This window comes from Bos taurus, chromosome 22 (genome assembly GCF_002263795.3).
Source record: "Bos taurus isolate L1 Dominette 01449 registration number 42190680 breed Hereford chromosome 22, ARS-UCD2.0, whole genome shotgun sequence".
Classification (NCBI taxonomy): Eukaryota; Metazoa; Chordata; class Mammalia; order Artiodactyla; family Bovidae; genus Bos; species Bos taurus.
The window spans coordinates 50897985-50920044 of NC_037349.1; the positions used below are offsets into that span (position 1 = coordinate 50897985).

The 22060-nt window shown below is 57.6% G+C and overlaps 2 protein-coding genes across 17 annotated transcripts; both read left to right on the forward strand.

Annotated features, from left to right (window-relative positions):
• The first annotated feature begins 116 nt into the window (after positions 1–116).
• Positions 117–11490, forward strand: USP19 (ubiquitin specific peptidase 19). Of its 16 annotated transcripts, none has more exons than XM_010817862.4 (27): positions 117–264; positions 1798–2057; positions 2326–2364; positions 2547–2675; positions 2761–2894; positions 2975–3277; positions 3399–3615; positions 3748–3904; positions 3992–4063; positions 4169–4284; positions 4386–4606; positions 4690–4885; positions 4962–5095; positions 5183–5341; positions 5425–5535; positions 5989–6099; positions 6184–6285; positions 6999–7139; positions 7237–7355; positions 7551–7688; positions 7784–8097; positions 8197–8307; positions 8396–8612; positions 8694–8846; positions 8943–9103; positions 9184–9362; positions 10996–11490. In XM_010817862.4, exons 2-27 carry the CDS (start codon positions 1934–1936, stop codon positions 11110–11112), a joined length of 3975 nt encoding a protein of 1324 aa, XP_010816164.2. In that variant the 5' UTR covers positions 117–264; positions 1798–1933; the 3' UTR covers positions 11113–11490. The 16 variants fall into 16 exon arrangements, with proteins under 16 accessions (XP_010816164.2, XP_059736156.1, XP_059736158.1 ...); XM_059880173.1 differs by having other exon boundaries at positions 211–552; positions 3399–3621; XM_059880175.1 differs by having other exon boundaries at positions 211–552; positions 3399–3621; positions 4392–4606.
• A 2214-nt stretch (positions 11491–13704) lies between these two features.
• Positions 13705–21190, forward strand: QARS1 (glutaminyl-tRNA synthetase 1). The gene is made up of 24 exons (NM_001034468.2): positions 13705–13844; positions 13989–14136; positions 14490–14599; positions 14742–14817; positions 15030–15094; positions 15647–15700; positions 15826–15886; positions 16227–16298; positions 17226–17311; positions 17482–17568; positions 18010–18109; positions 18224–18302; positions 18378–18486; positions 18586–18716; positions 18820–18912; positions 19024–19161; positions 19249–19336; positions 19426–19569; positions 19680–19784; positions 19949–20041; positions 20156–20283; positions 20377–20443; positions 20518–20643; positions 21052–21190. Exons 1-24 carry the CDS (start codon positions 13728–13730, stop codon positions 21100–21102), a joined length of 2328 nt encoding a protein of 775 aa, NP_001029640.1. The 5' UTR covers positions 13705–13727; the 3' UTR covers positions 21103–21190.
• Positions 21191–22060: the final 870 nt, after the last annotated feature.

Genomic DNA, 22060 nt, shown 5'->3' on the forward strand with positions numbered 1-22060 from the left:
AGCCCCGCCCCCTCCGCTCGGCCCGCCCCCGAAGCTGCCCGGCGCCGCGTGCCCGCTCCCGCCGGATGTGCGTCACCGGCCCTGCGTGCAGCCACCCGCGGCCGTAACTGGAAGTCGAAACAAAACAAGCAGCTGAGGTGGTGGCGGCGGCGCCGGGACGGGGGAGGGGCGCGCCGGAACCGGAACCGACCTGACGCCGGAACCGGAACCGAGAGCGGGTTGCCAAGGCCCGAAGAGGGCTGGCGGCGGCGGCGGCCTCGCTCGGTGAGTGGGGCTGGCCGCTGCTCGCCTGTCGCGCCGGAGCGGGGAGGCCGCAACGCGGGCCCGGGGCGGCCTGTTCAAGGTCACGGGCCGTCCAGTCTCCACCCCTCGAGTCCGGCGGCCTGCTGGGCCCACTACTGCAGGCTGGGTTGTTACACTCAGCCTGTGGCCGGCCGGCCGTCTCCGAGAGGGCTGGCGGCGAGTGAGGGCGGCTTTCTGGAGGAGGTGGTGGTGGGCCCGGGGTTCGGAGGCTGGAACTGGGTCGCAGCCCGGCTGGGGCGCTAGTCTGTGGTCAGTAACCCGGCGCGGCCGGATTAGGCTACCTTGGGTCTCTAGGCAGCCCCTTTCCCTCCTCAACGTCCCAAGAGGATAGGGGAGGGACGCGACCTTCAGCTGGGGCATGGGAGCAAAGAGGCGGAGGATGTCCATCTCTCGACTCTGGATCTGTCGTGATTGGAGATCCAGCCCACCAGTCCCACATCAGACCCGTAGAAGAATCTCTTTCCGCCCCCGACATTTCCCCCCACTCACCCCCATACACACACTCACACTGGGGAACACAGACTGGTCACTATCTGCCCTGCCACTGTCTCAGGCCGTGCTGGGGGCTGCCAGGGATCCTGGATACACACCTTCTTCATCCCCACCCTCATCTTAGTTTTGAGAACTTTATATTGGGTGGAGAAACAGCCCAGAATCCCCTTGTGGGTCTGTGGGAAAGTGGGTAGAAGTCTCTGGCTCAGAGCTGATGAGGGGGCGGACCTGGGAAGGAAGGGGATAACGTCTGTTTCAGTCTCTACCTCAGGGCGCCTTGAGGTGAGGATATTGCTGAAAGGGAAGTGTGACATCTGAATACCCTTTTCACCTTAGCTTTTGCAAGACCCTCTCTGCATAGGACAGCAGCTGGAGAGCAGAATCTCTTCAGACATAGGGAAAAAAGAAAACAAAAGCAAGCAGTGCATAGAACCAGGTTCAGAGAAGGGTGGAAACTGTCATGTGGCAGGTGGGGCACCTTAACCTGAAGACCGTGCCTGGGCAGTGGTAGCACCTGGGCTGGGCCTGTTTTCAGCTACAATGCCCGGGCCTCCTGCTGTTTAATTGTCTGTCTCCTCCTTTCCTGGCTTCCTCCTCCACCTCCTACTTCTTGGGTGGTGACTAAGCAGCCAGTGAGAGTGAAGGAAAAGTGAGCACCCTGTTCAGAGCGCCAGCCCTGTGGGCTGGAGCCATGGCTCGTCTCCAGATTGATGAAGGAGCCTGGTCCCAGGCCATGGCTGCCCTGACCTGGCTCCTCCTCAGTGAGGCTTCTTTCTCTGTGGGTCTGTGCGGCAGCGTCTAGGAGGCTCAGCCAGAAGTGGTTGCTCCTACGTGCATTATTTAGTCCCCCTTAGGAATCGTCTGAGAGTAGCCAGGGCTGCCTCAGGTATTGGAGAGACACTGCTCTGGAGGGTTAGAAATGTCCTAGGTTGCCGAGCCCTGGGTGTAACCAGGGAGCAAACTCCGGCCCTTGGTAGTGATCACTGGTCCCCTTCTCGTTAGGCTGTCTGTTCCTTGCTGGAGAATTTGTCCACAAAGAGTTGCCAAGATAGCTGGGCCAGGAAGAAAGCGTCGTAGCCCTGACCCAGACGTCGTTGCCGACCCCGGGGCACTCTGGCTGTCGACCAAGCGGCTCAAGATGTCTGGTGGGGCCAGCGCTACAGGCCCAAGGAGAGGGCCCCCAGGACTGGAGGAGGCAACCAGTAAGAAAAAGCAGAAGGATCGAGCAAACCAAGAGAGCAAAGACGGCGATCCTAGGAGAGGTGGGAGTGGCATTCCTGGAGCCTTTGTGGCCTTCTCCTCCTCCCTTCCTATTGAGCATACACATGGGGGGTTGGGAGATGACTCTTTTTGTTCTTCCTTCCATCCTCATCTGATGCTGAGAGATGGATCAGTGGCAGGCTGGGTACAGCATCAGCTTTCAAGTTTGTAGTACTTGACCGAAGTCCTCAACATGGTGTTTGATGGGGTGTTCGAGTCTCGGAGGCTACCTGTCTATCTTCGTTTCCCTGTTCTTTCCTTTGTTGTCAGGGTCAGCATTCACTCCTCGGGAGGAGCAGACCAAAGAGGGTGAGTAAAGAATAGGCCTTTTGGATGCTAGAGTGCTTTGGTTGGTGGGAGAGTGGTGGTGGGCGCTGTGGGGGTATAGCCCTTGTCTAGAGCAGTTCCATTAGGGCTGGTGTCTGGTACCTGCTGATCCTCACCAGAAGCTCACCGAGACCCTCACAATCTTTTGGTCACTCCCTGTATAGACTTAGGGCTCGATTGGAGGCAGAGTGCTGATGAGGTGATTGTCAAGCTGCGCGTGGGAACCGGTCCCCTGCGGCTGGAGGAAGTTGACGCTGCTTTCACAGACACGGACTGTGTGCTGCGGCTCCCAGGTACGTCCCTCTGCTCCGAGGCCAGCAGTGTATGTGAGCCCCTTGATATCCCCTGCCCCAGCTGACTCCTCCACTCTGTTGCCAGATGGTCGGCAGTGGGGTGGTGTTTTCTATGCCGAGATAGAGAGTTCTTGCACCAAAGTGCAGGCTCGCAAAGGTGGCCTCCTGCAGCTGTCACTGCCCAAGAAGGTGCCTCTGCTTACGTGGCCCTCTCTGCTGGTAAGTCCCAGAGTGGTGGGAGGGGAGAGGCAGGGATCCCCAGTGTAGTTGACAGAGCCTGACTGCTGTATCTCTGGCAGAAGAAACCTCTAGGGACCCAGGAGTTGGTGCCAGGGTTGCGGTGCCAGGAGAATGGGCAGGAGCCATCTCCCGTTGCCCTGGAGCCAGGCCCTGAGCCCCGGCGGGCTAAGCAGGAGGCCCGCAACCAGAAGCGGGCCCAGGGCCGTGGTGAGGTAGGCGCTGGGGCTGGTCCTGGGGCCCAGGCAGGGCCCAGCGCCAAGAGGGCCGTGCATCTCCGCAGAGGGCCAGAGGGGGAAGGGCCCAGAGATGGCCCTGGGCCTCGGGGTGATGCCCCCCAATTCCTGGCTGAGCCGGCCACCCAGGTGAGAGTGGGGTGCCTGCTTGGGGATTGGGAGGTGAGGGGGGAAGGGTGTGGACTCCAGTGGAGAGGGAGCCGCCCGCCAGACCCAAGGCTGATCTTGCCCATGATCTCGCCATGAATAGGCTGAGGCTGAGGAACAGCTCCGTGTACCACCACTGACCCCCCAGACCTGCCTCCTGGGCTCAGAGGAGAATCTAGCACTTTTGACAGGAAAGAAGGCAGCAGCCCCCAGGAGCGACCCAGTGTCCCCTACCGTGGCTCGGAGCAGAGACCCTGAGAAGGACGATTGTTCCAAGGAGGAGATGGCAGTGGCCACAGATGCTGCGGCCTTGGTGGATGGTAAAGGTGGGGCTGGGGTTGGGCAGGCCGAGCTCGAGCTGCAAGGTGGGTGGGTGAGTGGGTGGGCAGGGAGTAGAATAGGAACAGGCTGGAACTTGTCCTGGGTGGCATTGAGCTGTGGTCTCAATATAGAGCCCGAGTCCACGGTGAACCTGGCATTTGTCAAGAATGATTCGTACGAGAAGGGGCCGGACTCAGTGGTGGTGCACGTGTATGTGAAGGAAATCCGCAGGGACACCTCTCGAGTGCTCTTCCGTGAGCAGGACTTCACGCTTATCTTCCAGACCAGGTGGGTGGGTGGGCAGACCTGGGGCAGACAGTGTGCTTCAGGCAGGGCAGTGTGTCTCACGCTCTTTCTCCTGCCCTGCCCCTGCAGGGACGGAAACTTCCTGAGACTGCATCCGGGCTGTGGACCCCACACCATCTTCCGTTGGCAGGTGAAGCTCAGGTGGGTGGTGCCCAGCCCCGCCCCTCTGCCTGTCCTGCTGCCCTGCAGTCCATGTCCCTGGGCCGTCTGGCCACCGGAGGCCCTGAGTGCAGCCTTCCCCTGCAGGAACCTGATCGAGCCCGAGCAGTGCACCTTCTGCTTCACGGCCTCGCGCATCGACATCTGCCTCCGCAAGCGGCAGAGCCAGCGCTGGGGGGGCCTGGAGGCCCCGGCTGCACGAGGTCTGCCCACGAGCTCCTTTCATTGCCTGGTCCTTGGGACTCGGACCCCCACCCCCTGCCACATGCTGCTAACCACCAGCCCCCCATTCCCCCTTTTTAAGGTGCAGTGGGTGGTGCAAAGGTCGCCGTGCCGACAGGTCCATCCCCCCTGGATTCAGCCCCACCGGGAGGTACACCCCATCCCTTGACAGGCCAGGAGGAAGCCCGGGCCGTGGAGAAGGAGAAACCCAAGGCTCGATCTGAGGACACAGGCCTCGATGGGGTGGCCACCCGCACCCCCGTGGAGCATGTAGCCCCAAAGTCAGAGCCACACCTGGCGTCGGTGAGAATCTCGGGGTGCAGAGGGCCAGGGCTGGAGGCTGGAGAGCTCAGGGCTGCTCTCTCATGCTTCTCTTGCTCCCACAGCCCAAGCCCACATGTATGGTGCCTCCAATGCCCCACAGCCCGGTGAGTGGAGACAGCGTGGAGGAAGAAGAGGAGGAAGAGAAGAAGGTGTGTCTGCCAGGCTTCACCGGCCTCGTCAACTTAGGCAACACCTGCTTCATGAACAGTGTCATTCAGTCTCTGTCCAACACGCGGGAGCTGCGGGACTTCTTCCATGGTGAGAGCAGCACCTGGAGCCCAGGGACGGGGGACACCTGCCCCTGCTCACATCTCTGCTGGGCTGCTGTCCCTAGACCGCTCCTTCGAGGCTGAGATCAACTACAACAACCCGCTGGGGACTGGTGGGCGTCTGGCCATCGGCTTTGCTGTGCTGCTCCGGGCGCTGTGGAAGGGCACCCACCATGCCTTCCAGCCCTCCAAGTTGAAGGTGATCTGTGGCCACTCCTGGAGAGGGTGGGGAGGGCCAGCCAGCCGGTGCTGGGGCTCTGGGCTCACACCTTGCCCATGTATCCAGGCCATCGTGGCGAGCAAGGCCAGCCAGTTCACAGGCTACGCCCAGCACGATGCCCAGGAGTTCATGGCTTTCCTGCTGGATGGGCTGCACGAGGACTTGAACCGCATTCAGAATAAGCCCTACACGGAGACTGTGGACTCAGATGGGCGGCCTGATGAGGTCAGAGTTGGGGGCAGCGGTGCGCCTGTGTCCCCCCGTCCCGGCCCCCGGATCTCCTCGGCCCTCACCACTCTGCTTCTCAGGTGGTGGCTGAGGAAGCCTGGCAGCGGCACAAGATGAGGAACGACTCTTTCATCGTGGACCTGTTTCAGGGCCAGTACAAGTCGAAGCTGGTGTGCCCCGTGTGTGCAAAGGTGTGACGGGCTCCCTAGAAAAAAAGGCACCCCCTCGCTTGTCCTGGTTAGCCTACTCAGAATGGGCTCAGAGGCGCGGGTACCTTTAGGTGCTGCAGAGCACAGTTTGGGCAGAGAAGCTCGGGCGAGGCCTGAGGCCCTGTGGGCTGCAGAGGTCAGGCTGCAAGGGCTTCCTAACTGAGGGGAAAGCGCTCTTTGGGTGACCTGAGATGGAGTGGGGTATGGGAAAAATTGGAAAGGCACATGGGAGGGGCCTGGCGGAGCAGGCTTCCAGTGTCAGAAACAGGGATCCTTCTCTCCTACCGGTTCTCCTGGTCTGTCCAACATACTCAGCCTGAGGCTGGGCGGTGAGGCCCGAGAGCCATCCCCGGGCTTGGATCGGGCGCTCTGGGCACCAGCAGCCTGCCCCTCCACTCCCTGTGCGGCCACCCAGTGGCACCTGTGCATTTGCAGGTCTCCATCACTTTTGACCCGTTCCTGTACCTGCCAGTGCCCTTGCCCCAGAAGCAAAAGGTTCTCCCTGTCTTCTATTTCGCCCGGGAGCCCCACAGCAAGCCCATCAAGGTGAGAACTTGGCCTGTACTTCCGGGCTATGGCCTTAGACCCTGGCCTCCCTCCCCGACGGACACTCTCCTCTTGTCACCACAGTTTCTGGTGAGCGTCAGCAAAGAGAACTCCAGTGCGAGCGAAGTGTTGGACTCCCTATCTCAGAGTGTCCATGTGAAGCCTGAGAACCTGCGTCTGGCTGAGGTGTGTCTGTCCTTCCCTGCCCCTTCTGCACAGGGATGTGTGTCTGTGTTCACAGCACACAGATAACGTGTGTGCAGTTGTTAGCATCTGTATGTGTCCACGCAGATGTGCATGTGACTGCACAGACAGGTGGGATGCTGCCAGATGAGGCGTGGTTGAAACCAGGCACTTGGGCGATGCACATGAGGTTCCCTCAGTTCCCTGCCATCATCTGAATATATTCCCCCTCTTGGTGGTGGCCCCCAGCTGCTCTTCTTTAGATAAGGACCTTGGGCCACAGGACTAGCCGTCCACCAGCTCTGGTTCTTCTGCATTGTGCTTCTCCCTCCTGTTTTCCCCGATCTGTGTGCTGCTGCCTGGCAGTGTCCTGTTCCTCACCGGGGTAGAGGTTGGGGCACACTTCTTGGAAGGTGGCCCCTCCAGAGTAACCACGTTGCAGTCTCCACAGGGCCCACTGGGGTGACAGCAGGGTTGAGGCCCTTGGTGTGGAGAGCTGGTACGGTTCATAGCTGTCCCAATCCTGATCTTACATCCTCTGTATGCACCAGGCTCCTTACTCTATTGGGCACTGAGGCTGCTGCCAGTGGAGGCGTATATTTCTTACCCCTGACAAGTCCCCAGTGACCCAAGATCAAGGCCAGATCTTGTGGTTTGGAGCAGGGCTAGGGGAAGTGCTCGTCCTCACATCGGATCTGTGTGTTCTCTATCCCCAGGTGATTAAGAATCGCTTCCACCGTGTGTTCCTGCCCTCCCACTCACTGGACACCGTGTCCCCGTCCGACACACTCCTCTGCTTCGAGTTGCTGTCCCCAGAGTTGGCCAAGGAGAGGGTGGTGGTGCTAGAGGTACAACAGGTGAGTAGGGGCCACCCCGCTGACCCAGGGTCCTGGGGGGGGCGGGGATGGCCTGCCTGCCCCGCCTGCCCTCGCTGAGCCAGGCCACCCACCCCAGCGCCCCCAGGTGCCCAGCATCCCCATCTCCAAGTGTGCAGCCTGCCAGCGGAAGCAGCAGTCAGAGGACGAGAAGCTGAAGCGCTGTACCCGGTGCTACCGCGTGGGCTACTGCAACCAGTGAGGACTCCCGTGTTGCCCCGTCCCTGCTCCTGCTTCCACCTGCCACCTTCCCTCTTCACGTAAAGCCTGGGTGTCTTAAGTCCTCTACCTGTCCCCATCTGCTGCCACTCTCCCAGACCCCTGGGGAAGCTGGGCTGGCCCTGGTGCAGAGGTAGGGCTGAAGCCCCCTTCTTCCCTCCACTTTCCTTCCAGGCTCTGTCAGAAAACCCACTGGCCTGACCACAAGGGCCTCTGCCGCCCCGAGAACATTGGCTACCCCTTCCTGGTCAGTGTCCCCGCCTCGCGCCTCACCTACTCCCGTCTTGCTCAGCTGCTAGAGGGCTATGCCCGGTAAGTGCCCAGGACCTGGGTTAAGGCGGGGTGGAAGGCAGAGGTGCCAGCCATGCTGGTCTGGATTCTTACTGGCTTTTGCGGCCTGTCGCCAGGTACTCTGTGAGTGTGTTCCAGCCGCCCTTCCAGCCCGGCCGCATGGCCTTGGAGTCCCAGGGCCCTGGCTGCACCACGCTACTCTCCACTAGCTCCCTGGAGGCCGGGGACAGTGACAGGGACCCCATTCAGCCACCAGAGCTCCAGTTGGTGACCCCTGTGGCTGAGGGGGACACTGGGGCCTCCCGGGCATGGGCATCCCCTGATCGGGGCCCTGTGCCCAGCACCAGCGGCATTTCTTCTGAGATGGTGGCCAGTGGGCCTGTTGAAGTTGGCGCCTTGACTGTTGGTGAGAGGGTGTCCCGGCCTGAAGGTAAAAGTCTGCTGAAAGGCTCTGGGGTAGGGAAGGTAGGGGAGAGCTGGGTCAGGCCCTGGTAGACAGGAGAGCTCCGATTATCGTGTCCTTTCTCAGCTGCTGTGCCCGGGTACCAACACCCAAGTGAAGCCCTGAGTGCCCACACTCCACAGTTCTTCATCTACAGAATTGATGCGTCCAACCGAGAGCAGCGGCTAGAGGACAAAGGTTGAGGCCGGCAGGCAGGGGAGCCCTGGTGTGGATTGGGCCGGCGGCTCCCCACAGCAGTGTGACTCCCCTCCCTGCCCGTTTCCAGGAGACGTCCCACTGGACCTGGGAGACGACTGCAGCCTGGCCCTGGTCTGGCGCAACAACGAGCGCCTGCAGGAGTTCGTGCTGGTGGCCTCCAAGGAGCTGGAGTGCGCCGAGGACCCTGGGTCTGCCGGTGAGGCTGCCCGTGCCGGCCACTTCACGCTGGACCAGTGCCTCAACCTCTTCACACGGCCGGAGGTGTTGGCACCCGAGGAGGCTTGGTGAGGCCAGGGTGGCCGGCAGGTGGGGGGCGAGGGCGCCAGGCGCTCTGCCACCCCTGACCGTGCCCCATCCCCGCTCAGGTACTGCCCGCAGTGCAAACAGCACCGCGAGGCCTCCAAGCAGCTGCTGCTGTGGCGCCTGCCCAACGTGCTCATCGTGCAGCTCAAGCGCTTCTCCTTCCGCAGCTTCATCTGGCGTGACAAGATCAACGACCTGGTGGAGTTTCCCGTCCGGTGAGCCAGGGCCCTGCTGCCTGCAGTCAGGGCTGGTGGTGGCGGCGGGGAGGGACACCTGCTGACTGGCTGACCACTCTCGGGCCGGCCCCGCAGGAACCTGGACCTGGGCAAGTTCTGTATCGGTCAGAAAGAGGAGCAGCTGCCCAGCTACGACCTGTACGCCGTCATCAACCACTACGGGGGCATGATCGGCGGCCACTACACCGCCTGCGCACGCCTGCCCAATGACCGCAGCAGCCAGCGCAGCGACGTGGGTGAGGGCACACGCGCCGACAGGACGGACGGGAGGGGCGGTGGCGCAGGCCCTGTTCACACTCTCCCCGCCTTGCCGTAGGCTGGCGCCTGTTCGACGACAGCACGGTGACAACGGTAGACGAGAGCCAGGTGGTGACGCGTTATGCCTATGTCCTCTTCTACCGCCGGCGGAACTCTCCCGTGGAGAGGCCCCCCCGGGCAGGTCACTCTGAGCACCACCCTGATCTGGGCCCTGCAGCTGAGTCAGCTGCCAGCCAGGTGAGGCACGGGGAGGCTTCACAGGCTAGGGGGGCCCAACTCGCAGATGTTGGGGGGCGGCGCATAGAGCACAGCTTCTTCTCCTTCAGCCCCTAAAGCCCTGGCTTTTTAAGCCACAGATGGGGTTCCCTCACATTGCAGCCTTAGCCAGAGCCATTACCGGCTGTAGGGACACTCACAGAGGCACATACACACCAACACGTGGCCAGGGGCGTGTGCATCAAATACAGGCCAGGAGCTGCTACAGACTTGACCGGGCTGTGAATGGACTGTACCCAGCACTCCCAGCTTTCCCTCTGCTGCTCCCCACACGCTAGCCCACAGACCCTCCCTTATGACTGTCCCCGAGTTCTGACATGCACTCAGGCCAGGGCTGCGCCAGCAGTCCATAGCCTTGTGTGGCCGTCCCCCTCTCTGAGGTGGGCATCTGTTCCTGCTGGGCCTTCAGGATCTTCTGTCTCTTGCTGACGTGGGTCCCAGGCCTGGTTGGTGGGCACAGCCCCAACTCTTTCCTGGACTAGTCTCCTCCTGGCGCTGCTCTCCCTTCAGCCCTCTATGCGCAGACTCTGAGACTGTGATCAGGATCTGCACATAGGTGGGAGGGAGCCAGGAGATGACTCTGGGCTTGGCAGTTATGTCCTCCATGAGCCAGTCTCCTCTGTGGGGAGCCTGGGCTAAAACACTGACCGGCTAGCCCCCAACACTAACTGCACCCCAACGGGAAGCTGCATGTCCACTGGGGGGTGTCCTGAGGCCACAGTGCCTTCAGGGTTCACCTGTTACGGTTGGTGCTCTGTCTCAACAACCCAGCGAGTGACCCACTTGGCTCCTGCCTGCCCTCTGTGCCGCCTGACCTGGGATGTAGGGGGTTAGCGCCAGTTATCTTGGGTGGGACTGTTGTGGCCAGGGGTCTTAGGGACACTGGGTCTCCCTCCCCACTCACCCCTGCCCTGGGCGCTGATGGCCGTTTCCGCACACCGTAGGCTTCCCGGATTTGGCAGGAGCTGGAGGCCGAGGAGGAGCCGGTACCCGAGGGGCCTGCACCTCTGGGTCCCTGGGGGCCCCAAGACTGGGTGGGCCCCCCGCCACGTGGCCCTACCACACCAGACGAGGGCTGTCTCCGATACTTTGTTCTGGGCACCGTGGCAGCTTTGGTGGCCCTTGTGCTCAACGTGTTCTATCCTCTGGTATCCCATAGCCCTTGGAGATGAGCTCACCGGCAGGCAGCTGCTGTGAGCTGGTCCACCTACCTTCCCCACCAGGCCATGCCTGCCTCTGTGGTGGGGACTGACTTGGGGCTCAGTGGGTGCCTCTGAGGGGACAGGGTGGGGACTGTGGCTCTTGCAGGGGCAGAGCATCCCAGGGTGGGTATCCCTTCCAGCCGTCTGTCCGTTTGTCCTGCTGCTCCTACCCTTGACCTAGGGCTTAGCCCTACTCAAGCAGCTTCTTGTATTTAAAGTGTTAATAAAGCGAGACTGTTCAGGCCCGATCTCGTCTCTCTGTCTCAACGCCGCTGCTGTCTGCGCCTGCCTTGGGGCCCTCCCCTGGGTGCCAGGGCTCAAAGCCAGCACCCCCGGGATGCCAGGCGGCATACTGGGCAGCCCCCAACCCCTGTCCTCATATTCTGTTGCAGGGACTAGGCCCTGGCCAGGCCCCCGAGGTGGCCCCCACGCGGACAGCCCCTGAACGCTTCGCCCCCCCTGTGGACCGCCCAGCCCCCACCTACAGCAACATGGAGGAGGTCGATTAGCAGGTCCCTGGCTGGTGGGGGGACTGGGTTTGTGGGATCCCCCCCAGAGGGCCAGCGCTTTGCCGCTTCTCCTTCTCTAACCTAGAGGACACTGGCTTCGTCAATGGGGAGTTGGGGGGATGATTTGAGGGTGGAAGCCTCACAGGTTGGGACCTCTTGTCACCTTGATCCACCCCCCCACCCCAACCAGTGGGCCTTGGCTTCTCCAGCCACCCCCAGTGCTGCGTGGTTTGATTCTCAGTTGTACCTTCGGTTCTTTCTCACTCGCATTATAAACGTTATAATTTTATTCTAAAAAACTGTAATTTTTTTTTTGGCATTTTGGAAGTGATTGCTGCTGTTTAAATATATTTTAAAAATAAATGACAAATAAGCAGACTTAGTCACTGTGATACACTAGGTCCTGTGGCCACCTCCCCTTTGCAGCATCTGTGTGTGAGAGAGTGAGTGAGTGAGTGTGTGTCAAAGATCCTGTAAAGTGCTCTGGTCTGAGGAAAGATGATGAGGTTCCAGTTCAGGCCCTTTGGATCATAAAGCCAAGCCCCCAGTGCCAGCAGATGTTTGGGGCCTGACTTCTGCCCTTTGATTCCACTGATTCTGAGTCCTGCCTGGAGGCAGCTATGGTTGGCAACATCAGTACCTCAGACCCAAGAGGTGGACTCTACCCCATGAAACTCCAGAAGCTGACAGCATGGAATAAAAGGTGTAGGCACTGGGGCTGACAAACAGATAGCAGGTCAGGAAGGACTTATTGGGGAACAGGAAGGACATGTGGGTGGAGGGCAGTCCCTCCTTTTCTCAGGTATTTCTTTGCTGTAGTTTGCAAAACATCTGGATCCCTTGGGAGAATAGAGCAGGAAAAAAACTGGGTTTTGGGGAAGGAGACCCTGCTCCAAAAGGATAGGCAGAGAGGACCAGAGCTAATCTTGGCTGGCTTCCTGTGGAAGGGAGGGTGCAGGCCCCTGCCAGGCCATTTCCTCCCTTGATTCCTTGAGACTTTGGCTTCTGGTAGGTATCCCAGGCTGTTTGCCCACAGTGGGTCAGCAGGCATGTCCCAGCACATTTGCCTTTGTGCACACATACTGCAAGGCAAGGGCAAGTCTCGTGAGACTTCCGTCTCCAACTGCACAGGGTTAGGAGTGGGTATCTCCAGCTGGAGGGGGATGGGGAGCAACAAAGTAGTCATAGGCAGGTGTTCAAGCAAGCCAGAAAGAGTGTAAGGCAGGGAAGGGTGGGGCAGGGCCCTGCAACCGCAGTGGTCCATCCCTGCCCCCAAGCCTGGGTCAGTGTTACGATAAGCCCAGCATGTGGGCCCTGCTAGTACCCCTCAGCCTTGGCTGGAGTTAGGGGGTGGTGGTGAGCAGGAGCTCCTGGAGAAAGCTAACCCTGTGACCAGAGTTGGTTATTTTCTATTGGAATAATAGCACAAGGACCACGTGGGGTTACTGGTCATGGAGAGGGGCCTGGAGAGCTGGGTGTGAGGCCCTGCAGTAATAGTGGAATTGCTAAGCTGGCTGTTGGTGCTGACACACTGCTGGAGGAGGGTCTGCTAGGTGTGGGCAGCAACAGGATTGTCCTGGGCCTTCACTGGGTGCAGCCCTAAGTGTCTGGACCCTGGTGGGCTGCATGTGCTGGATGCACTGCTTAAGGGGCTCTGTCCCCCTCTGACCATAGCTCTGCTGCTGCTGAGCCTGCCCCATGACCCTTCCCCGGGCCGGGCCTCCGCACAAGGCTTCTCTGAGTCTCAGCTCTATGGCCACTGCCGATTCTGCATTATCAGGCTATTCTCCTTGTTTCCTCCTCTGTCCCACCTTATCTCAGCTTTGATAAAACATCCTGTCCAACACCTATATATGAATTTCAAGGTCTGATCTTGTGGTCCTCCTGACATGCATGGTTTGGTAAGGGTGCTAAGTATGACTGTTTTTTGCTTTTTTTTTTTGCCACACCGCGTGGTTTGTGGGATCTTAGTTCCCCGACCAGGGACGAAAACCCAGGCCTTCACCAGTGAGCTGCAGAGTCCTAACCACTGGATCACCAGGGAATTCCCAGAGAAGATTTTAAACCAAATCATCACAGAACGTTTTGAGGTCCCTCCTGGCCAGGTGTGTGGTGAGGTGGGTGCTGAAGAAGTGAAGTGCCAGACTAGTGGGGCCCATCATATGGGCCATTTCAGACATTCTCTGGAATCTTTGACAAGATTTCCCGGGCTTCATTTTGTTCAACTGTTTCCATGACAACTCCAAAGCTGTGACGTCAGAAAGATGATAGGGACTCACATATTCCCAAGAACAGAACTGGGATGGTCACGAGGGTTCCAGGGCTGAAAGGGAAAGGTCGAAGAGCAAAGGCCCATGTCTATGTTTGTTTCCTGATCCGCGGCAAAGCACCTCCTAAAAGTCCGGTCGCCACTACGAAGACGGAAGTGAAGCGTCCGGAAAGGCCGCCCTCAGCCCTTTAAATGGAGCTAGTAACCCTAGAGAGCCCCACCCCCTCCCGCCAAGGAAGGACACTATTGGCTCTCCCTGACAGCATTGCTCTCCTATTGGTCCGTGGGCTAATGCCAACGTTCAGATTGGCCCCAAAGTTTTCTTTCGGTTTCCGGCGTCCCAGCAATGGCGGCTTTGGACTCCTTGTCGCTCTTCACTGGCCTCGGCCTGAGCGAGCAGAAGGCCCGCGAAACGCTCAAGAACACGGTTCTGAGCGCGCAGCTACGCGAGGCGGCGACCCAGGTGCCAACCTAAGTCCCTGGCCCCGGCTGCCGACTGTGCCCCAGCGCAACGCCGGGTCGGGTCCCAACCCCAAGCAGCCCACCTTGTCTTGCCCAGGCTTTTCTTACTGGGCGTGGGGCTTATCTCTGACCCCTCTGACCCCAGGCGCAGCAGACTCTGGGCTCCTCCATCGACAAGGCTACCGGGACCCTGCTCTATGGATTGGCCTCCCGACTCCGGGATCCTCGGCGCCTTTCTTTCCTCGTGAGCTACATAACCAGTAGGAAGATCCACACTGAGACCCAGCTGAGCGGTGAGACCCCTCCCTGACCTGCGCTTCCACCTCAAACTTCTCTCAGCCCAGACCCCTTTCTGTCCCTTCTGAGAAGTCCCTCGGTGTCTCTCTAGATTACTAGTTCTCTAAACCGAGGCCCTGGCACTGACAGATGGAGAGGGCCACCTCCGGTGAGACTGACTTAGAGAAACCTAGGTCTGATGAGGAATTTCCCTCAGAATACATGCTTCTTTGCTGAGGCCTCAGAGCTTCTCTAGAGGGGCACGACTTAATTTCCCAGGAGCCAAATTTATTGGGGTTTCCTGGATGGATTAGGGTCTTGTCTTATTTCTTGGAGCTGAGATGCCACAAATCTGTTCGCTCTTTTTCAGCTGCCCTTGAGTATGTGCGGAGTCATCCCTTGGATCCCATCAACACTGAGGACTTCGAGCAGGAATGCGGTGTGGGCGTTGTGGTGACCCCAGAACAGATTGAAGAGGCCGTGAGTCTTTCCCCAGCCATCAGTTACCTCCTTAGGACTGACCCTGAACAGGAGTGGCTCAGCTTTTCCAATCAGGAAGACCCCAGGGTGAGAGTGTGGGTTCCCGGAGCATTTCTGAACCACACGGTTTGGCTTTCTGTAGGTGGAGGCTGCCATAAATCGCCACCGAGCCAAGCTCCTGGTAGAGCGTTACCATTTCAGCATGGGGCTGCTGATGGGTGAGCAGGGCCTAGGGCAAGGGACTATGTTCTTCTCGCTGGACATGCCTTTTCTTCTGGGGATGAGTGAGAGGGAGGTGGGAGGAGGAATAGGAGCACCTTAGAAGTGGTCTCGCTCTGGTTTCTGAGGTCAGCCAGGCCCTTTTCTTGGGAAAGAGGATGGGAAATGTCCTGCTTTGCCTTTTTGCATCTCCTTCTGTCCATGTTTCTAGGAGAGGCTCGGGCTGCACTCAAGTGGGCAGATGGCAAAATGATCAAGCATGAAGTAGACATGCAGGTGGGTGCCTCTTTGAGCTGAAGCAGGCAAAGGCCCTGTCAGAATGTCGAGTCCACTGAGGGGTACACAGGGCTGGGAGGGGAAGAGAGCCTGTTCCTCTTCTCATGGTGGATAGTAGTGCCTAGGGTAGAGGGGGGAGCACCTGGCGAACAATCAAAGACCCGGGCCCCTGGGTTATGCCTAATTTGGGATGAGTTGCTTTACTCTGAACCTCAGTTTCCTCATCTTGTAAATAGGGGTGATGTGGCCTTCATCTCAGGATGCTGGCAGAGAATCACAGGAGGGTGATGGCTGAGGTAGATGGCTTATCTCGATGCTGGCCCCACAGTTCCTCTGTGTAAATGGCTGTTTCTGTTAACCTGAGCCTAATATGGACCCTCAGGAGGGAAAGAGTATTTGAGGCCACAGAAACATGTGACGAGCAGAGGTGGGATGGGCTAGGTAGGTTTTTCAAGGTGGTGCCGGTAAATAGGCCCAGGAGCCCTTTGGTGGGTGTGTGGGTGGGACAAGTCATGGTGTCCTGTCCCAGCTCTGACTCTGGTCTCTGCTCAGGTCCTCCATCTTCTGGGTCCCAAGACAGAGACTGATCTGGAGAAGAAGCCCAAGGTGGGACTGAGCATGGTCTAGGGTCCCTGGGGAGGAGGTAGGGTAGGGTGAAATTTCAGTTTGGGGAAGGGGGTATCTGAATCCAATAATCCTAAGACCTTGACCAACTTTTGAACTTCTCTCAGGTGGCAAAGGCTCGGCCAGAAGAGACAGACCAAAGGACAGCAAAGGATGTGGTGGAGAATGGTGAGAGGCTTGAGGCTCCTGTTGCATTCAGCTCCCCGATTTCTGGGTTTTCCACCTGCTGGATCCTTACAGCCTAGTCTCCTCAGGCTGTCATTTACTCGTCTGTCTTCTGCTGCAAGACTGGAATTTCTGGTGTTTCCTTCCTTTCCTTTACTCAGAAACTAGCCAGAGGAGGCCTGAGGAGTCTGGCTATGTATCTCTTGTTTCTGGGGTTGGAGGAAGAGGGGACTGCTTGGTTCTGTTCTGGTTACAGGATATGGATATTATTGACAGGCACCTCCTGGAGCTGGATGTGATAGCTGTATCCAGAGAATAAGTTTTCCTTGTTTCTTCTCTGCAGGTGAGGTTGTTGTTCAGACCCTGTCTCTGATGGAGCAGCTCCGAGGCGAGGCACTTAAGTTCCACAAACCTGGTGAGCATGCAGATTGAAAAACTCTGTGGAGGGCTGGATCTTGTTTTTCAATTTTACTAAGTATAGTTGATTTATAATGAGTAATTTCTGCTGTACAACAAACCAATTCAGTTATATATTCTTTTTCACGTTCTTTCCCATTGTTGTTTATCACTGGATGTTGAATATAATTCCTTGTGCTATCCCATAGGACCTTGTTGTTTGGTCATCCTACGTATTACAGTTTACATTGCTCATGCCAGACTCCCATTCTCTCTCTCCCTTTCCCCTCCTTTCCTTTGGAAACCACAAGTCTGTTCTCTGTGTCTGTGAGTCTGTTTTGTAGGTATGTTCGTTTGTGTCATTATTTAGATTCCACATGTAAGTGGTATCATATGGTATCGTATGGTATTTGTTTTTCTGACTTTCTTCACTTAGTATATGACAATCTCTTCAAGCCTGTCCATGTTGCTGCAAATGACATTATTTCATTCTTTCTGGTAGCTGAGTAATATTTCATTGTATCTATGTACCACATCCTCTTGATCCATTCATCTGGTGATGGACATCTAGGCTGTTTCGATGTCTTGGCTATTGAACATAGCCAGGGTAAGGCTATTAAATGTAACCAAGACAAGGCTATTGAATGCTTTGAGTGTAGTGGTGTGTGTATCTTTTCAAATAATAGTTTTGTCTGGATACATGCCCACAAGTAAGATTGTTACTTCCTTTGCAACTCTCTTTAGTTTTTTGAGGAACCGCCATACTATTTTCCATATGGCTTCATCAGTTGACATTCTCAATATTGTAAGAGAGGTTCTTTTTCTTGTGCCTCCGAGGTCTTAGACCAATTGCTGGGTCTTAGTAGCAATTCTTATAGCCAAGTCCCTGGGGTTGGAAGCCCTGGGCTGTAGCCTGGTGTCATCAGGCTTGTTCTGGCCCTGGCAGGTGAGAACTACAAGACCCCGGGCTATGTGACCACTCCTCATACCATGGATCTACTGAAGCAGCACCTGGACATCACCGGAGGACAGGTGTGTGGCAGTATTGGCAGGCAAGCTATGCCATCATCACTTGCCTGCGGTTTGGGCTGCCTACATGCTACTCCACCTTACCTGTCATGATGGCCTCCCCAGGAAGGGTCATCCTTTAGTATAGTCTGAGCTCTGACCTGCTTCCTCTGCTCCCATTCCCCTAATCTCAGGTTCGTACCCGGTTCCCGCCAGAACCCAATGGAATCCTGCACATTGGACATGCCAAAGCAATCAATTTCAATTTTGGCTATGCCAAGGTGAGTGTGTCTGGGGACCTGGCAAGCAGGATGACTGCTTGTTGCTCCCATGAGCAGGTACCAGAGGGGTGTCTGTCCCTACTTTTCTTGCTGCTCCCATAAAGTGTCCCAGAGCAGAAAGAGGCCTTGAAGGGAATACCTAGAAATGTGTGACAGATACCTCAGAATCCACCCAATTGGGCTCATTGAGAAAAAGATCTTGGTGAGGCAGTAAGTTCAAATCTTGGGAAATTCCCAGTGCCACTTCTCGGAGTTAGGATGAGACTGTGTTGTATCTCACATTCGTATGAGATGCCTTGTTTAGGGCATTTAGATATAGGAAGGTGAGTGAAAGATATTTTCAATTCTGACATGGGTGAGCTCTGAGAAGGTCCCAGTTTAATGAGCTGGATCGTAGGAGCTGATGATAACGGGAGCTCACAGATACTGCAATTCTCCTAGGCCAACAATGGGATCTGTTTCCTGCGCTTTGATGACACCAACCCTGAGAAAGAGGAAGCAAAGTTCTTCACTGCCATATACGACATGGTGGCCTGGCTGGGTATGGGCTGGGGAGGGCCTGGGCCAAACTGATTATCCATGGGCCTCTCACTGGGCCACAGCTTGCCATTGGGTGCTCCTGCCTGGTTGCTAATACTGTCCCATTGTCCCCCAGGTTACACCCCTTACAAGGTGACATATGCCTCCGATTATTTTGACCAGCTGTATGCCTGGGCTGTGGAGCTTATCCGCAGGTGAGGCCACAGTATGGAGCCAGACAGGCTGACCAGGGTGCAGCCATGCCGGGCATTCACACCCCTTCCTCGTAGGGATCAGGCCTACGTGTGCCACCAGCGAGGAGAGGAGCTCAAAGGCCACAACCCACTGCCCTCACCCTGGAGAGACCGTCCCATAGAGGAGTCGCTGCTGCTCTTCGAGGTGGGGATCTGGGGGTGCAGTTGGGTCTGGGTGGGCCAGAATGCTGGGAATGAGATGCGGTCAGGCTGAGTTGCATCCCGAACCCTTGTTCCCACTCAGGCAATGCGCAAGGGCAAGTTTGCTGAGGGTGAGGCCACATTGCGGATGAAGCTGGTGATGGAGGATGGCAAGATGGACCCCGTGGCCTACCGCGTCAAGTACACGCCGCACCACCGCACAGGGGACACCTGGTGAGCGGGAGCTTGGGGTGGGCTTGCGGAGTTGGGGGCGGGGTGGGCCGTGGGTCGGGCAGAGTGGGGCTGGATGGTGGGGCCCACTGCCTGTGCCCTGCAGGTGCATCTACCCCACCTATGACTACACGCACTGCCTCTGTGACTCCATCGAGCACATCACCCACTCACTCTGCACCAAGGAATTCCAGGCCCGGTGAGGGAGCTGGGCCGGTGGGGAGGGGCGGGCCAGTGGGATTCCAGCAGCCCTTCCGGCAGTCTGTCCTGGGTTGGAGGTGGCCAGCCCTGACTCTGCGCCCCCACCCAGACGCTCCTCCTACTTCTGGCTGTGCAATGCGCTGGACGTCTACTGTCCCGTGCAGTGGGAGTACGGCCGCCTCAATCTGCACTATGCTGTCGTCTCCAAGAGGAAGATTCTCCAGCTTGTGGCGGCTGGCGCTGTGCGGTGCGTGTGGCTTTTTGGCTTATCAAAGGTTGGCGGTCCTAGTAGCATGTGCCGCCAACGGCCTTCTCGTCTCCTCTTTGCCCACAGGGATTGGGACGATCCCCGGCTCTTCACGCTCACAGCCTTACGACGCCGGGGCTTTCCGCCCGAGGCCATCAACAACTTCTGTGCTCGGGTATAGCCCAGTGGTCTGGGTGGGCAGCTGGGGGCTGAGCACAGCAGTGTGTGGTCATGGCTGCGACTGAAGCTGACCTTTCCTGCTAGGTGGGAGTGACAGTGGCACAGACCACAATGGAACCACATCTGCTAGAAGCCTGTGTGCGTGATGTGCTGAATGACACAGCCCCTCGGGCCATGGCTGTGCTGGAGCCGTTACAGGTGGTCATCACCAATTTTCCTGCCACCAAGGTAAGTCTCCTTCAAGGTGTGTGTGGGGGGGGGAGCGGGGGAGGGGGGTGTGCACCTGGATTTGGGTGTGGGCATCCCAGTGCCTAGTGTGACTCACACTTCTGCGCCAGGCCTTGGACATCCAGGTGCCCAACTTCCCAGCTGATGAGACCAAGGGCTTCCATCAGGTTCCTTTTGGATCCACTGTTTTCATTGAAAGGATGGACTTCAAAGAGGTGAGTTGGGGGTGGGGTGAAGGGTCCGGTTTGCTCCTGAGCTCAGTCCTGAGGACCCATCATCCCTTCTTCAAACCAGTCTCTGCCAGACATAGGGGTGGAAGAAGCCTCTTGTGTTTCTGACCTTTGTAGCCTCTTGTGTTTCTCCACCTTCCTAACTCTAGGAGCCAGAGCCAGGCTATAAGCGCCTGGCATGGGGCCAGCCCGTGGGCCTGAGGCATACAGGCTACGTCATCGAGCTGCAGCATGTTGTCAAGGTGAGAGCCAGCTGCAGGCTTCCTGCTGCAGTGCCTGCTGGGGTGAGGATCTGGTGCAGCGTGCAGTCCTGGTAGCAGGGTCCAAGTCTGATCGCAGGCCCCGTGACTTCCCAGGGCCCCAGTGGCTGTGTGGAAAGCCTCAAGGTGACCTGCAGGCGCGCAGATGCTGGTGAAAAGCCCAAGGCATTTATTCACTGGGTATCACAGCCTCTGACATGTGAGATCCGCCTCTATGAGCGACTGTGAGTGAGCAGAGCTGGGGTTGGGGCAGGTTATGAGATGGGCATTGCTTGCTGTGGCTGCTCAGTGCAGTCTGACCTTCACTCTGGCTACAGATTTCAGCACAAGAACCCCGAGGATCCTGCTGAGGTGCCTGGTGGATTCTTAAGTGACCTGAACCCGGTAGGCTCATGGGGTATGGGGTGAGGGTGGTGGGCCTTTCTGGCTCGATAGCCACCTGAGTTCTCTGCCCACAGGCCTCGCTACAAGTGGTGGAGGCTGCATTAGTGGACTGTTCTGTGGCCCTGGCAAAGCCCTTCGACAAGTTCCAATTTGAGCGCCTTGGTTACTTTTCCGTGGATCCAGACAGCAACCAGGGACAGGTGCTTGAATCTACCTTTCCACCACAATGCCGATGGTAGCCGCCATTCTCTACCCCAAGCACTATGCTGACATTTTCTTACTTAATCCTCCCCACCTGCAGTGGGATCCACGTTCCACTGAGGAGAAAATAGGCTCAGAGGTTAAGGCTATGCACATTTTCTATGAACCCTTCCTTACTTATTCCTCAAGATAGGCTGGCATAGGGATTGTTATAATTCTTACAAAATGGAGACCCAGAGCCAGCCAGTCCTTTAACCAAAGTCAAAAAGTTACTGAGAACTAGAGTTCTTCGGCGCTCAGCTCCTCTGGGATGAAGTGAGGGTTGGAGTGGGGTGTCTGGTGAGACTCACCCGGGCCTCCTGGCCTGGTTCGGGCTTGGTGGTCATTCTTGCCCATCTGTCCTCCAGCTTGTCTTCAACCGAACCGTCACACTGAAGGAGGACCCAGGAAAAGTGTGAACTGCAAGTCCTGTGGACCTACCTCATCCTTTTGGAGGCTAGGGGTACCCAGACTCCATGTCAATAAAGAACAGCTGAATCCCCTGGAGTCTGTGTATTATCTCTCTGCTCTCCTAGCACCCGAGGGCCTTGGAGTCATGCCGTGGGGTGGAGGGAAGGTATACTGCACACAGAGCAGTACTGACAGCTTTGAAATCACCGGTGCACTTGGGGGAGAGGCCTGGGCCTGACTGGTACCTTCTGCTCCTAGTCTGAGGGAACCGTGGGTCCTGGATGCTGCTGCACCGTTAGAAGCCCTGTGTCAGAGGAACCTAGAAGGTTTGTGTCTGCCTGCATGCCTAGGCAGATGGAGAGGTCTGGCTCCTAGTCCAATCATCTAAAACTATTGAGCACCTACTATGTGCCAGGCACAGCAGAATGAGGAAGACCTGTGTGGTGCCCTTCTAAGTCCACCATCTAGTTGGGGAGACAGAGGGTGACCAGGCATTGTGCAGAAGAAGACGTGGCCCTGGGGCCTGTGTGACGCTGATCCGGGGTTCCTGATCCAGCCTGAGCCTCAGAAGACTATTCTCAGGAGGTGCCTCCTGAGGGGAACCTCAAAAGACTAGGGGTTTGCCAGGAAGGAGGAACAAGTGCAAAGGTCCAGAGGCCTTTTTAAGAAAGAGTATATGGCAGTCTGTTACCCTCTGGGGCAGTGTGGGCTACTGGTGAGGCCCGCATGTGCCTGCAGCTTTAACACCCTCCACATTTTCGCTGTATACAAACACCAGACTACCCGAGGCCCGCTTTAAGGTGGACTGGGCTGCGGAAGGTTCAATTAGGATGACAGCAGATGGAGGGTGAGGCGTGGGTCCCAGATGCTAGGGGGTCCTGGAGGAGAGTGACCTGGGTCTTCCCAGGTGGGTTGAGCGGCTGGAGGCGCTGGGCCTAGGTCAGAGGTTGTGGGGGCCACCTTAAG

Coding starts and splice junctions, on each gene's coding strand:
- USP19 (XM_059880167.1), top strand. CDS start 1,934: ATGTCTGGTGGGGCCAGCGCTACAGGCCCAAGGAGAGGGCCCCCAGGA. Junction 2,365..2,546: donor GGAGGAGCAGACCAAAGAGG/GTGAGTAAAGAA, acceptor CTCCCTGTATAG/ACTTAGGGCTCGATTGGAGG. Junction 4,886..4,961: donor GCTGCGGGACTTCTTCCATG/GTGAGAGCAGCA, acceptor TGCTGTCCCTAG/ACCGCTCCTTCGAGGCTGAG.
- QARS1 (NM_001034468.2), top strand. CDS start 13,728: ATGGCGGCTTTGGACTCCTTGTCGCTCTTCACTGGCCTCGGCCTGAGC. Junction 14,818..15,029: donor CAGCATGGGGCTGCTGATGG/GTGAGCAGGGCC, acceptor CCATGTTTCTAG/GAGAGGCTCGGGCTGCACTC. Junction 20,644..21,051: donor CAGACAGCAACCAGGGACAG/GTGCTTGAATCT, acceptor TCTGTCCTCCAG/CTTGTCTTCAACCGAACCGT.